We start from the raw sequence: 16,788 nt of genomic DNA, 5'->3' as shown, positions 1-16,788 counted from the left end.
GGTAGAAAAAACATACATAAGTCGCACAAAGCCAAAAATGTATAATTAGGGAGAAAAAAAACATACATAAGTCGCACTGGAGTATAAGTCGCACAAGGCCAAAAATGCATAATTAGGGAGAAAAAAACATACATAAGTCGCACAAGGCCAAAAATGCATAACTAGGTAGAAAAAAACATACATAAGTCGCACTGGAGTATAAGTTGCACAAGGCCAAAAATGCATAATTAGGTAGAAAAAAAAACATACATAAGTCACACCGGAGTATACATAAGTTGCACAAGGCCAAAAATGCATAATTAGGGAGAAAAAAAACATACATAAGTCGCACTGGAGTATAAGTCGCACATGGCTAATTAATACATTAATAAAAGAATAGAGAACAGGCTGAATAGATGTAAGATATGCTAACACAATGGTTATTCAGCTACACTAAAAATAAACATGAACAGAAAAGGTGTCCAGTGTTTATGTAACATAAACAGTTCTTTCATTTATACATAAGTCGCTCTGGAGTATAAGTCGCAGGAACGGCCAACCTATGAAAAAAAGTGTGACTTATAGTCCGGAAAATACGGTAATGATTTCAAATGTTAGGCTTCTATGTGGCAACACTACAACATATTATCCATTATATCATTTCTTGTAATCGTTTTTTAAGTTGTAAAGTGCATTGTCTGTTGCTCTGTGCACTGTTGAAACATGCTGAGCTCAGCGAGGCGGGGGGGGGTTAAGGCCCCGATGTTTAGGAAAGGCACTTAAGGCCCTTTTATAATTGTTAATCTTAGACATATGGAAGGATGCGGGGCAGATAAATGGAGAGCTGGGAGGCGATAAGCGATCTAAATGAATAAAAGGACATAACCAGGTGGACTAGATATCCAGTTACCATCTCTGGAAGACAAAAAAAAAAAAAAAACAGGTTTAAAGCAAAGAGCTGCCAAATGAGCATGACTGATTGTTAGGGAAGGAAAGCGGTAAAATGGGAAGAGAGGATTGAAGTGTGGAAAGGATGGGGAGTGGGCTATCATGAAGGACAAAGAGGATCTTTGTCAGTGAATAGTGTCTGGTTTCAAGCGGCCAAATAGACATGGGAAGGAAATCAATACACTGAAGTGCATCACAAGACCCCGATGTGTTTCCATGCAGATTGCAAAGTCATGTCAGGGAAAAAAGTGGTTGAAATGAAAGTCTTTCAAAGTGATGTTGGAGAAATCAATGGCTTTGAAGAGTCAGTGTAAAAAATCAGCTAAAAGCTCACCGCAGCGCTTTGCATCCATCTCAATAAAAAGCTTTCATTTGGAGTATAAGTCGCACAAGGCCAAAAATGCATAATTAAGTAAAAAAAACATACATAAGTCCCACTGGAGTATAAGTCACACAAGACCAAAAATGCATAATTAGGTAGAAAAAAAACATACATAAGTCGCAACGAAGTATCAGTCGCACAAGGCCAAAAATGCATAATTAGGTAGAAAAAAACATACATGTCACACTGGAGTATAAGTCGCACATGGCCAAAAATGCATAATTAGGTAGAAAAAACATACATAAGTCGCACTGGAGTATAAGTCGCACAAGACCAAAAATGCATAATTAAGTCGAAAAAAAACATACACAAGTCGCACTGGAGTATAAGTCACACAAGACCAAAAATGCATAATTAGGGAGAAAAAAAACATACATAAGTCGCAGAAGGCCAAAAATTTATAATCAGGTAGAAAAAAAACATACATAAGTCGCACTGGAGTATAAGTCGCACAAGGCCAAAAATGCATAATCAGGTAGAAAAAAAACATACATAAGTCGCACTGGAGTATAAGTCGCACAAGACCAAAAATGCATAATTAGGTAGAAAAAAACATACATAAGTCGCACTGGAGTATAAGTCGCACAAGGCCAAAAATGCATAATTAGGGAGAAAAAAACATACATAAGTCGCAGAAGGCCAAAAATTTATAATCAGGTAGAAAAAAAACATACATAAGTCGCACTGGAGTATAAGTCGCACAAGGCCAAAAATGCATAATCAGGTAGAAAAAAACATACATAAGTCGCACTGGAGTATAAGTCGCACAAGACCAAAAATGCATAATTAGGTAGAAAAAAAACATACATAAGTCGCACCGGACTATAAGTCGCACAAGGCCAAAAATGCATAATTAGGTAGAAAAAAACATACATAAGTCACACTGGAGTATAAGTTGCACAAGGCCAAAAATGCATAATTATGGAGAAAAAAAAACATACATAAGTCGCACTGGAGTATAAGTCGCACAAGACCAAAAATGCATAATTAGGTAGAAAAAAACATACATAAGTCACACTGGAGTATAAGTCGCACAAGGCCAAAAATGCATAATTAGGGAGAAAAAAACCATACATAAGTCGCACAAGGCCAAAAATTTATAATCAGGTAGAAAAAACATACATAAGTCGCACAAGGCCAAAAATGCATAATTAGGTAGAAAAAAAACATACATAAGTCGCACAAGGCCAAAAATGCATAATTAGGTAGAAAAAAAACATACATAAGTCGCACCGGATTATAAGTTGCACAAGGCCAAAAATGCATAACCAGGTAGAAAAAAACATACATAAGTCGCACTGGAGTATAAGTCGCACAAGGCCAAAAATGCATAATCAGGTAGAAAAAAACATACATAAGTCGCATAATCTACATAAGAGACATAAGAGAAATCAATGGCTTTGAAGAGTCAGTGTAAAAAATCAGCTAAAAGCTCACCACAGCGCTTTGCATCCATCTCAATAAAAAGCTTTCATTTCAAATGTTTTGGCTTCATTAGCCAGAAATTGCCTACCCGCACTTCTCTCTTGAGGAGTATATATTTATATATTTATATATTCCCTATTCCTTGGAAATGAACTGGATGACTTCCTGTTGCTGTTGTTGAGTAACGGTAACGGTAAAAGTAGGTGACGACGGCGAGGTTCCCACAAAACATCTGCGCTCTGCGTTAATGGAAGTGGATGTGGACTGGATGAACAAATTTGCTCCTTAATGGCCCCCTAGAGATGACCTAGTCACGTGGGGGTGGGGGTGGGGGGGGGGGGTATAATATGCACTCAGAGGACACAACATTAGATACACCCGCACAGTCCAATGCATGGGTTCCTGTACCTGGGACCCACATTAAGTAAATAGTCAATAGGTTTTCGAATTAAGGCCGAGTTTAAAAACATTAGCATTAACAGGTGAAGGTATTTGCTCGATTGTGCTAGCTAAAGTGACGAAAGCTGATTGGTCCAGGACTCCAGCCTCTTACACAATCTTGAGTGTATAAAAAGACCAGGCAGGGAAAGGAAAGGTGCTTTTTTGCAACTGCGCTGTAATAAGACCCGCTTACTTGTAGGCCTACAGGGACTGCAGATAAGCCCGGTCGTCTGTATTAGGTGTTGTTGTCAGGAATAAATAATCTGGTTCTCATTCGATAATTTGGTTCTTTAAGATTCTCTTATCCTCTATTTGAAACCCACTTAGAGTCCTCAGGGGGAGGATTTCTACACAGGCCACCTTCTCATTAATGCTACAAGATTACACCATTGGTTCTGTTGCTGCTGTGTTGTACCATAACCGTTTTGGTTCCCTTAATTAGCAATATGATAGTCCCATGTGTTTATATATAGACATTTAAAGTAATACCTAACAACAAAACAAACTTGTGAGGGATTAAGTAATGGAATAGAAGGGGACATAGGATGGACCCATGAGGGACACCATCACTGATTTACGCAATGGAAGAGGGAAAATTGTAGCAATAAAATGAACATGTTTAGTACAATAACAAATGCTTGTTTTTATGATAATTTTCGGTTGAGTGGTTAGCGTGCAGACTTCACAGCTAGGAGACCCGGGTTCAATTCCACCCTCGGCCATCTCTGTGTGGAGTTTGCATGTTCTCCCCGTGCATGCGTGGGTTTTCTACGGGTACTCCGGTTTCCTCCCACATTTCAAAAACATGGTTAATTAGGTCCATAGGTTAATTAACTCAGATTAACTCCATAGTTAATTAGCGATACCGTAGGTATGAATATGAGTGTGAATGGTTGTTTGTCTATATTTGCCCTTTGATTGGCTGGTGACCAGTCTAGGGTGTACCGACTTCTAGGGTGTACCCTGCCTCTCACCCCGAAGACAGCTGGGATAGGCTCCAGCACCCCCCCCCCAGTCTGTGGCGGTATGACATCACCAATTCAAAATAAATAATACCTTCCTGTGCCTCTTTGTTCTTCACAGAGCAGTACCCATCAGTGTCACCCACACCCTTTACCGGCGCCACCATGCCCACCTATGACGACTTCCCCATCGATGGCCCCCCATCCGACGACCCGACAGACAGCAGCGCCACCACAACCGATGGCGATTCACACGAGCGCATCTACGAGAGCCTGAACGACAAGCTCATACCCGTCTACTGCTCCGTTCTGGCGGCTGTGGTGGTCGGCCTCGTGGCCTTCATCATCTTCAAGAGGTAGTACTCAACTATATTACCATTATTACAACATTGGTTCTGGAAGATTTCCCCTCGGGTGCAGTATGTTCCACACACGGTTTTCACAGACAACCCACTATTCACGGTTATTATTATTGTGTAACCATGGCGACGCTATTCACCAAAACGTTCAAAGATAAACTTCTCAACTCTTTCTGTGGCTAAATGCTAATTGCTAGCATGTTAGCATTTAAGCTAACTTACTCATGTCTAAAGGCAAATACACACATGGCATGATGTAGGGAGGTTATAGGACAACCTTGGCACTTTCTAAACTTGAGGCCCTCTTGCTAGGTGCTAGCATGATGACTGTTAGCATGTTAGCATTTTAAGGCAAATACACACATGGTATGATATGGGGACACTATCGGACTGCCTGGACACTTTTTGGACTTATGCTAGGTGTTAGCATGGTGATTGTTAGCATGTTAGCATTTTAGCTAATTTACTCATGTCCAAAGGCAAATACACACATGGCATGGTGTGGGGACACTGTGAGACTGCCCCAAACTTTTCGGGACCTGAGGCTGTCTTGCAAGGTGCTAGCATGATGACTGTTAGCATGTTAGCATTTTAGCTAATTTACTCATGTTTAAAGGCAAATACACACATGGTATGATGTGGGGACACTATCGGACTGCCTGGACACTTTTTGGACTTATGCTAGGTGTTAGCATGGTGATTGTTAGCATGTTAGCATTTTAGCTAATTTACTCATGTCTAAAGGCAAATACACACATGGCATGGTGTGGGGACACTGTGAGACTGCCCCAAACTTTTCGGGACCTGAGGCTGTCTTGCAAGGTGCTAGCATGGTAGCCGTTAGCATTTAAGCTAATTTACTCATGTCTAAATGCAAATAGACACATGGCAAGATGTGGGGACACTATGGGACTGCATCAACCTTTTTGGTACTTGAGGCTTTCTTGCTAGGTGCTAGCATGGTAGCCATTGGCACACCGGGCCCGAGGTTCACAGCGCAGGTGGCAAGCCCATTAAAATTTCCGTGGGAATTTTCTAGTTATTATTAATGTACAATATGTTCATGCTATGGTCACATAACAGTGGTCACATAAAAGGCTCATACACAAGCCAAATAATCCAACTCGCCGACTTCTTGTCCGCCCTGTTCTATCATCGTGTAGGTGGAACAGCTGCAAGCAGAACAAGCAACAAGCCAACAACTGCACGTCCAACCAGAACCAGACGCCGTCACCTGAGGGCGAGAAGCTGCACAGCGACAGCGGCATCTCCGTGGACAGCCAAAGTCTGCAGGAACAGCTGGGCCAGACTCAGACACACACGGGTAATCTCGTAGTAGAATTGAACCCAATCCTGATAGAAACGAAAAACACGGTTAGCAAGAAAACATCCATTCAGCGAAAAAGTACGAAATCAATAAATAAATCCGGGGATTGGTAAAAGCAAAATAATTTATTTTATTAAATACTAACTGCATAATGGAAGCAGTTTTTAGATTAAAGAAAGTGTTTTTTTGTAGTTTAAAACGACAGGTATCCGTTACCAAACTTGTGAGGGATTAAGTAATGGAATAGAAGGGGACATAGGATGGACCCATGAGGGACACCATCAGTGATTTAGAAGTGTAACACTAAAATAAACATGTTTAGTACAATAACAAATACTTGTTTTTATGATATTTTCCGGTCGAGTGGTTAGCGTGCATACTTCACAGCTAGGAGACAAGGGTTCAATTCCACCCTCTGCCATCTCTGTGTGGAGTTTGCATGTTCTCCCCGTGCATGCGTGGGTTTTCTCCGGGTACTCCGGTTTCCTCCCACATTCCAAAAACATGCTAGGTTAATTGGCGACTCCAAATTGTCCATAGGTATGAATGTGAGTGTGAATGGTTGTTTGTCTATATGTGCCCTGTGATTGGCTGGCTGGCGACCAGTCCAGGGTGTACCCCGCCTCTCGCCTGAAGACAGCTGGGATAGGCTCCAGCAACCCCGCGACACTTGTGAAAATGAATGAATGAATGAATAAAAATGGCTGCTGGAATCTAAATACATATATATACTGCATATATAGCTACAGTACTACAGTAAGAGTATTGTGCTGCATCAACCAGACAATACACTACCAATGTATGATGTAGAATATTAACCAACTACTATGCAAGCTCAGTAAGTGGTATGAATGTGAGTGTGAATGGTTGTTTGTCTATATGTGCCCTGTGATTGGCTGGCTGGCCACCAGTCCAGGGTGTACCCCGCCTCTTGCCCGAAGACAACTGGGATAGGCTCCAGCACCCCACGCGACCCTTGTGAGGAAAAGCGGTAGAAAATGAATGAATGAATGATATTTTATGTATATTCAATAGGGATGTACCGATAATTATCGGGACGATATCAGCATAAAAATGCAATATCGGCTGATATCGGAGTTGGACAATATCGGCATATCGTTTTTTGGCAATATCGGACATCAATATTCAACACATATTTTCCATCATATTCCAAACATTCATGTTTTTGGAATGTGGGAGGAAAGCAGAGATGTCCAGGCGGAGAATCAAACTCAGGTCTTCCTGATGCCAACCCTCCACTGTATAGGCACAATTTCAAACTTTAATAACGTTTTCTTACATTATATTAGTATGATATATGTTTATTTTTTATACGCTTTCCTAAATATGAATGAATTTTCTCTTATTAGTGGTGACCATGGATGAGGACCCCTGCTTGCTCCTCCCCCTGCACACCAGAGAAAAAGTGGAGCAGCTTCTGTTCAGAGGAGGTGAAGAAGGCGACTGCAACATGGAGGAGGACTGGTGCAACCTGGCAGGCCTGCTGGGCTACGAGGACGAACGTATTGCCACCTTCCGCCAGGAGGATCACCCCGTGCGGGCGCTCTTGTCCGACTGGGCGAGCAAGGACTGCGCTAGCGTGGACGCCCTGTGCACGGCGCTACGCAAGATCAACCGCAACGACGTCGCCCAGAGTCTGGCGCTCAGCCCGACCGCCCCAAAACCCACCGCCACTTCTGTGGTGTGAATTTAGAATTAAATAAAACTTTTTATTTTTCTCCTGGAGCGTGTCCGCATATGGAAGGAAATGAACATGTTCAATTCCAGTGCAAGCCTGACAAGCAGAGGAAGGATGTTTAAATTTCAGCAAATGGACCTCTTCAATGAGGAATAAACTTTGTCCAAAAGTGACCTTTGCACACTTTAGTGATGCCCCCAAAAACACTGACGACCGTCAATGATTGACATTGAACTCATCATAAATAATGTAGACACTCTCACGTAGGTCCATAATATGTAACCATGCATGGATGTATTATATAAAACACACACATAGACGATAAGGTACATTTATTGCTAATATACTAGGGATGGGCATTTGGAAAAATTATGAAGTTATTGTTGTATATTTATTTCAATGACCATCATATTTTTTTGTACTTTTTAAACAAATTTAATGTAAAAAAAAAAAAGACAACAAAATGACTCAACAGCGCCTCTGCAGTTTGTCACATTGTACTGCACCTCATTTTGCTTGTATTTTTTTGTGTCTTACACAATACCAACTAGGTTGATGGCGGCCATGTTTTTTAACCAATCTTGCTCAAATGTTACAGACGTGTTTGCCAGTCTAAATTTCACGGTGGTGTGTTTTTTTTGTAGTGGGCACTAAACCACGTTAGAACCCACACTTTCTGCATGATGGTGGCCATGTCTTTCAACCATTCATTCATTCATTTTCTACCGCTTATCCAGGGTCGCAGGGGGTGCTGGAGCCTATCCCAGCTGTCTTATGGAGAGAGTCGGGGTACACCCTGGACTGGTGGCCAGCCAGCCAATCACAGGGCACATATAGACAAACAACCATTCACACTCACATTCATACCTATGGACAATTTGGAGTCGCTAATTAACCTAGCATGTTTTTTAGAATGTGGGAGTAAAACCGGAGTACCCGGAAAAAAAACCCCACTCATGCACGGGGAGAACATGCAAACTCCACACAGAGATGGCCAAGGGTGGAATCGAACTCCGGTCTCCTAGCTGTGAGGCATGCGCGCAAACCGCTCATCCGCCATGCAACCCGGAAATTTATTAATTTATTCATTTTCTACCACTTATCCTCACGAGGGTAGCGGGCGTGCTGGAGCCTATCCCAGCTGTCTTATGGCGAGAGGCGGGGTACACCCTGGCCAATCACAGGGCACATATAGACAAACAACCATTCACACTCACATTCATACCTATGGACAATTTGGAGTCGCTAATTAACCTAGCATGTTTTTTGGAATGTGGGAGTAAAACCGGAGTACCCAGAAAAAAAACCCACGCATGCACGGGGAGAACATGCAAACTCCACACAGAGATGGAAGTGTGGAATTGAACTCTGTTTCACTGTGATTCAACACAACACCCACAAGTTTGAGTGTGTATTTAATATTATAGACTGTAAAAGTGATTCAACAGTGCCCCTCCAGGTTATAACAAGTACTGCACCCTATTTTTGCCTCATTTACTTTAACACATGATGCCCATCCCTTGTATATTGATCATTATATACATACAGCTACAGTAAGCCTATATTTTTCAACCGTATGTCCACAAAGCCTAATACACCTGCTATATGATACCTAATAACACATAAAAATAAAATAAACACATGAACGCATGAAAATATGAACAAATATGCCAACGCACATACAGTATTATCAGGACGTAAAACAAAATGCAGGTCTTTCCTCTCCTCTTCTGCTTCCTTTCTCAGGGTGGAATGATTGTGTCGCTACTAATGAACACATAAATCTATAACGTACATATTTACCATGTTTTGGTTTACATCCATATTACTTCAAAAGGGGAGCCTATTTGGCTGTATGCATGCATTCCATTCTTAAACTTATTAAATATGATTTCATAATGGATGCTTCCCGGAGAGGAACCCATTATTAGCACCTATTTTCTTCTTTGAAGGAACTATTAAGTCCTAATTGTTACAAATAGTGTAGTATTCTTTTCAAATGAAGGTATTTTTATTATCTTTTTATTGTTATTATTTTTAATGTAGCACTTAAATGCATCATAAGTCCCTTTTACATTACAAGTGCCTATTTTAGGTTGTGTAGTGATGTTGTACAGTTTTTGTTTATGTAACAATTTGCTTATTTTTTTTTGTAAATAGTTATGTATGTACATTATACGGATTTATGTTTCTGGAAATATACTGGGACCAATACACAAACCAATAGCGCATACACAATGAATGTTGTGCGTCATAAATAATAATAAGTACTGTAATAAATCACATACATACGCGTGTCCTCTATAAGGAAACTGTGATCGGACATTTAATTTTCTGTGGACAGTATTTGTAAGAATAAGAATTTGCACTTGAGAGTGTTATAGTGATTATGCAAATGAGGGGAGCACTTGATCATGGTGACTGAACGTGTACAGTTATGACAATTACTGAATGTTCCTTGTATACTAAACGCATCATACTGTATTATACCCAATGTGAATTTGAGAGGTTCTTACAATAATAAAGCTTATGAATACGCTTATGTTTTTTTTATTATGTTTATAAGGCGAACTACAGCGCTAGTCAGACGTTGTTGACATGGGAATTGGGACTTGACTCCTTGGATGAGATGTTTGTCAATCAACTGGTATGATTCAACAACTTATTGTGTTGTGTTAGCAGTACTGGGGGGTAAAACTGTTCAGAACCGGATCATTACGGTTCATTCGGTAAAAAGATCCGTTCATTTCGGTCAATTGGTTGTCAACAGCGCAACACGTGATGACTCGTACACATCACAAAAACACTCAACATTGTACTCATACTTCATACAGTACTAAGACAAAACGAGTCATTCATGAACGAACGGGTCAAAAGAACTAGTTCTTTTTTGTGAACGGAATGACTAACCCCACCCACCTACAGAGCGAGGTGCGATGATAGGATAAGACAGGCAAGCAAGCAGATAGCCCCGCCCTGCAAAAAAGGAACTTTGAACTGACTCCGCAGCCAAATAAAAAAAAAAAAGCATTTGCAACTGAACGGACTGAATGGGTATTTTAGGGCCGGTGACCTCGTTCACTCCGTTCACAAAAAAGAACTAATTCTTTTGAACTGTTGGTTCATGAGCGACACATCACTAGTTAGCAAGACCATCTCTTTTAACTACTTAGATTGGTGTCCAGGAGAACTTGATACTAAAAATTACAAAACAATGTTTATTGAAAGACATATTGTTTTTTTTTTTATTTGAACATGCATCAGATTACAATTGAGTGCATCCCATAATCAGTTCACAGTTCCACATGTCCAAAAGGAGTAGGAAGAAGCAAAGCTTATTAAATCCTACCCCTCCATCTGGTACTTTTTCAATCAGTAACTGTTACATTTGTTCACTTCCTGCTTTCCTAATATATATTATTTTTATTTTTGTCTTTTTAAAATGTTGTCTTTTTTTAATTTTTGTCTTTTTAAAATGTTGTCTTTTTTTAATTTTTGTCTTTTTAAAATGTTTTTAAAAAGCAGTGCTTCCTCTCAGGTTCCCTCAGCACAACACGTCCCCACCCCTGGTGCATTCAAGGCCACCCGGGACGGTCAAACACTCGAGAGCACAACATGTGTGTGTGTTTGTTTATAATTTCATCAACATAATTGAATAATTAAAAGCACCAAATACTTTTTATTTTAAAGTACGCGTGGTTAAGTTGAAAAAAAATCCTACTCTGCACAGTCGGTGTTGTTTTATTTATACTTAAGTTAAAATATTTGTTTTATTATATTTCATAGACATCACTTGAATAATTAAAATCACCAAACAGTTTTGTTTTTTTTTTAACTTAAAAGTATGTTTGTTTAACAAAGCTAAATCCTACTCTGCACAGTAGGTGCTGTTCTATTTATGCTTAAGTTAAAAAATATATATATTTTATTTCATAGACAATACTTGAATAATTAAACACTTTTTTACTTGAAAGTGTTTACTTGAATGTTTGTTTAAGAAATCTGAATCCGACTGTGTTCAGTGTTTACATTTCAATAAATATTTGTTGAAACTTGAGACCTGTAATATTTATTATCAATGTTATTTTTTCATGTCAATTTCGGGAGCAAAAGCAGTATCGGCCACAAATATCGGCAGTCCATAATCGGCCATCGGCTAAGGATGATGGAAAAAATCGGTATCGGCTCGAAAAAATCCATATGGGTCTATCCCTAAATGTAATCCTAGCCAAACAAGACTCAAGAGAGGCTAAAGTTAGCAAGAAGCAATTCCCACTTCACGCATGTCCCGGCGCTAAAAGACAACAAACAGTCCGTCAAGTCAATTAAGTCCACGGAGTGACACGGGAAGCTAACGATGCGTGAAACGACACACGCCGGCAACATTTGCCCTCACAGCTTCTATATTATTCCAAAGTCAGCGTAGGGTCAAGTTAGACTCAAATCCCAATAGCCGGGACCGCTTTCGGAAGTCAACATGGGTCCAAATGGGAAACACATTCACGCTGGGAACCTCCAGGGGGTCGTTAGGGAGGAATGTTGGACGTGAAGCAGAGATGTGAAAGCGGTGAAAGAGCATGTCGGCCATGTTTAGTTCAGGTAGAGAGTACTTGTAGAGCAACTTGTAGAGCAATATAGACAAACAACCATTCACACTCACATTCATACCTATGGTATCGACAATTAACTATGGAGTTAATTGGAGTTAATTAACCTATGCAGTCGCCAATTAACCTAGCATGTTTTTGGAATGTGGGAGGAAACCGGAGTACCCGGAGAAAACCCACGCATGCACGGAGAGAACATGCAAACTCCACACAGAGATGGTCGAGGGTGGAATCGAACTCGGGTCTCCAAGCTGTGAAGTCTGCGCGCTAACCACTCGACCGGAAAATATCATAAAAACAATTATTGTACTAAACATGTTCATTTTAGTGCTGCACTTCAGTTTTCCCTCTTCCATTGCCTAAATCATTGATGGTGTCCCTCATGGGTCCATCCTATGTCCCCTTCTATTCAATTACTTAATCCCTCATAAGTTTTTTTGCTGGGATTTTTTTGTTTCAACATTATTTCAACTTTTATTATTATTATTATTATTATTATGTCATTACTATACTATTATACTATTATGTCATAGTACTACTATTATGGCATCATTATGTCATTGTATGGTCATATCACCTCGTACTTTTTGGTACGTGACAAAAATTAAAAATTAAAAATTAAAAATTAAAAATTAAAAATTAAAAATTAAAAATTAAAAATTAAAAATTAAAAATTAAAAATTAAAAATTAAAAATTAAAAATAATAATAAAAATGTAAATTTAAAATGTAAATAAAAAAATAAAAAATAAAAAATAAAAAATAAAAAATAAAAAATAAAAAATAAAAAATAAAAAATAAAAAATAAAAAATAAAAAATAAAAAATAAAAAATAAAAAATAAAAAATAAAAAATAAAAAATAAAAAATAAAAAATACAAAATAAAAAATACAAAATACAAAATAAATTAAAAATTACTTAAACTATATTAGGAAGGCAGGAAGTGAACAAATGTAACAGTTACTGATTGTAAAAGTACCAGATGGAGGGGTAGGATTTAATAAGCTTTGCTTCTTCCTACTCCTTTTGGACATGTGGAACTGTGAACTGATTATGTGATGCATTCAATTGTAATCTGATGCATGTTCAAATGAAATAAAACCATTACTTCAACATGCCAGTGTCATGGCAACTGCTACTAAAGCAATGACTATGACACAAAAAGTTAGCTCGGCTAAATAGCACCAAGCTAAGCGATGTATCTCAATCTATTCATAATCCGCATGGTATATTTTGAGTTGTGTAATATTGACTTATGCACGCTTTTATGACTCACCATGACATTTACATTTTTTTATTTTTATTTTTTACTCTTGAAATGACTTCTGGGATAAAACAGGAAAGGAATTCTCCCTCAGGAGTGTTGGAAATAAGAAATGATGTGGAGGCTGCCGATGAAAGATGTTCCCATAGGTTCGTCTCACAATAATACACATTGAGATCTCTTGGGGGAAGGGTGGAGGGGGGGTTCTTAGTTTGCTTGCTTTGGCTTCAAGTAGCCATAAGATTAGGTACAACTTCATATTAAAATAGGATGCTACTTTAATTTAATTTAAAAATGGACCAACTTCAGAAACATATGGCCTTTAATCCGCTTGTCCATATAAATGAAGTGATGTGGTTCACCCACTTATCTTTTTCCAACACTCCTCCTCCTTGTTTGGTTTGTTTGAGGGGGGAAAAAAACAGAGGGGAGCTTCACCAATTAAGTGAAGAGAGATCAAATTATATCTGTACTCCGAGCAAATGGACGAGGAGACGTAAGAAGGCGGGAGAGAGTCCACTCTATGGAAATTCTATTAAGGGGCCTGGAAACAGAGCCGTTGGTGGATTGGAGTCTGACTGCATCACATTTGACAACGTTGTGTACATTTGTGTACATTACCGTTGTCTCGGTTTGCTCATTTGAAGCAGCAGGTGCACACAAGCAATAAAACGTAAATAAAGTCATTTAATCGGAGAGCTCAAACCTCCTCCATAACTCCCTTAATATTGTGATTAAGGCTGGGACGACATAAGATCGTCGACACAAGAACTGCATGTCGATGCGCCTTCACTTCAAAAACTTTCATTTCAGTGAACAGGATCATTCCGCTTCATTCGGTAAAAAGAGCCGTTCATTTCGGTCAATTGGTGGTTAGGCTGTGATGTCTTGCATAGATTGCATAGATCCGGTCAGTCATGTCGAGTCGTTCGTTTCGACTCAACAGCTCACTAACTAGTGCTGTGTCGGTCATGAAAAAAAACGGCCAGCGGTCTGAACGGGTATTTTATGGGCGGTTCATTCGTTCGCAAAAAAGAACTAGTTCTTTTGACCCGTTCGTTCACGAATGCCACAACACTACTCAGAATCAAAACATGGCGGCAGCCGCGGTAACAAGTTTCAGTGAGTCCGACCAGAAGAAAAAATGGTAATGGTAATGGTAATGGTAATGGTAATGGTAATGGTAATGGTAATGGTAATGGCAATGGCAATGGCAATGGCAATGGTAATGGTAATGGTAATGGAAATGGAAATGGTAATGGTAATGGCAATGGTAATGGAAATGGTTATGGTTTTATTTCATTTGAACATGCATCAGACAGAAAACCCTTTGTATTGAGTTGTATTGACTCCTATAGAGCAGTTCCACACAAAAACAATCACGGAAAAGCTTTCTAAATCTTCCAGAATCTGCACCTCTTCCAGCTGTGTTTCCAAAACGGTCTGATTTAATTTCTTTCTTGACACGCCCACTCGGCTGTGATTGGTCCCACTCAGCTCAGGAAGTCTCACTGTGATGTCACAGTGAGCCGGTGTTAGAAATAACTCTGAAACAGAGTGTTCAGAGCCGTCTCAAACAATTGTCTAACATGATAATACAACATTCAACAATCAGTAACTGTTACATTTGTTCACTTCCTGCTTTCCTAAAATAGTTTTTTTTTTATCACGTACCGAAGTACAAGGTGATATGACCACATATTATGTCTTTGTATGGTCATATCACCTCGTACTTTGGTACGATGAAAAAAACAAACAAACACTATATTAAGAAAGCAGGAAGTGAACAAATGTAACAGTTACTGATTTTTTTAGGTCATAAAAAAATCCTACTCCTCCATCTGGTACTTTTACAATCAGTAACTGTTACATTTGTTCACTTCCTGCTTTCCTAATATAGTATTACGTTTTTTTTTATTTAATTAAATTTTTTATTGTGTGTAGCTGCTCTATAGGAGTCCACACTTCAATACAAAGGGCCGAAAATGAGCATAATAGGTGATTGCCCCCTATTAAAAAATAACCAATTAATTGACATCTGTCTAGAAAAGGTTATAAAAACATTTTTTTAAAGCTTTGGGACTCCAGCAAACCACAATGAGAGCCATTATCCACAAATGCCTAAAACATGTAAAAGTGGTGAACCTTGCCATGAGCGGCAGGCCAACCGAAATGACCCCAATTACCAATTACCGCAGCAATGACTCACCCAAGAGGTCACAAAAGACCCCGCAACAATCTATAGAATTACAGGCCTGTACTAGCTTGTTTTCTTGAATAAAGCCTCTATCTTAAGAAGAAAAAAAAACACTTGGATGCATGCTATGAGTCCTGTGTTTCTTCTGATCAAATACGATGACAGACATGGCCGCATTTTGTTGTTTCAAGGCCTGATTTATGTTGAGACCAACCAAGGACAAGTGTCCAAGGTGTAATGTAAAGCGAGGATGATGTTGATATTACACCGATACGGTCGCTAAATAAAGAAGTGAGGTAAGGGAGGATCGAATGGAGCGCTGCAGTGTGACACATAAGCTTTGCCACATCTGTCTAGACATCCAAGAAAGACAAAGAGCCTGCAGCAATATTTTGCTATTAATTTCAGTGTAACACAGACTTCCATAATAAAGGGTGTTAGTAAATAAAGCAACTTTTCTTATACAGGTGGCAAAAAAGAGAACCTTATTAGACTGGAATTATTTCATTCATTCATTCATTTTCTACCGCTTTTTCCCCATGAGAGTCGTGGGGGTGCTGGAGCCTATCCCAGCTGTCTCCGGGCGAGAGGCAGGGTACACCCTGGACTGGTACCCAGCCAATCACAGGGCACATATAGACAAACAACCATTCACACTCACATTCATACCTATGGACAATTTGGAGTCACCAATTAACCTAGCATGTTTTTGGAATGTGGGAGGAAACCGGAGAAAACCCACGCATGCACGGGGAAAACATGTAAACTCCACACAGAGATGGCCGAGGGTGGAATTGAACTCGGGTCTCATAGATGTGAGGCCTGTGCGCTAACCGCTTGTCCGCCGTGCAGCCCCAAACACTAGTCATTCATTCATTTTCTACCGCTTATCCTCACGAGGGTCGCGGGCATGCTGGAGCCTATCCCAGCTGTCTTCGGGCGAGAGGCGGGGTCCACCCTGGACTGGTGGCCAGCCAATCACAGGGCACATATAGACAAACAACCATTCACACTCACATTCATACCTATGGACAATTTGGAGTCGCCAATTAACCTAGCATGTTTTGGGATTGAACTCAGGTCCCCTAGCTGTGAGGCCTGCGCACTAACCACTCGACCACCGTGCAGCCCTCCATTAATTATTTGTTATACTATCAGTTGTATGTTCTCATGTCTCTTTTTTCAGAGTACTTTAAACA

The 16,788-nt window shown here is 39.7% G+C and overlaps 1 protein-coding gene across 1 annotated transcript in view; it reads left to right on the top strand.

The window, feature by feature from the left end:
- ngfrb (nerve growth factor receptor b) overlaps positions 1-10,055 on the top strand; it is a 36,392-nt gene extending 26,337 nt beyond the window's left edge. The window contains exons 4-6 of the mRNA XM_058062542.1: positions 4,259-4,493; positions 5,660-5,820; positions 7,194-10,055. Of these exons, the coding sequence (XP_057918525.1) occupies positions 4,259-4,493; positions 5,660-5,820; positions 7,194-7,531 (734 nt within the window). The 3' untranslated portion in view covers positions 7,532-10,055. The remainder of the gene's footprint in view (positions 1-4,258; positions 4,494-5,659; positions 5,821-7,193) is intronic.
- Positions 10,056-16,788: the final 6,733 nt, after the last annotated feature.

Source organism: Doryrhamphus excisus, chromosome 22 (genome assembly GCF_030265055.1).
Source record: "Doryrhamphus excisus isolate RoL2022-K1 chromosome 22, RoL_Dexc_1.0, whole genome shotgun sequence".
Taxonomy (NCBI): domain Eukaryota; kingdom Metazoa; phylum Chordata; class Actinopteri; order Syngnathiformes; family Syngnathidae; genus Doryrhamphus; species Doryrhamphus excisus.
Note: the sequence above shows the minus strand (reverse complement) of the source record. Positions and strands in the feature narration are given on the sequence as shown.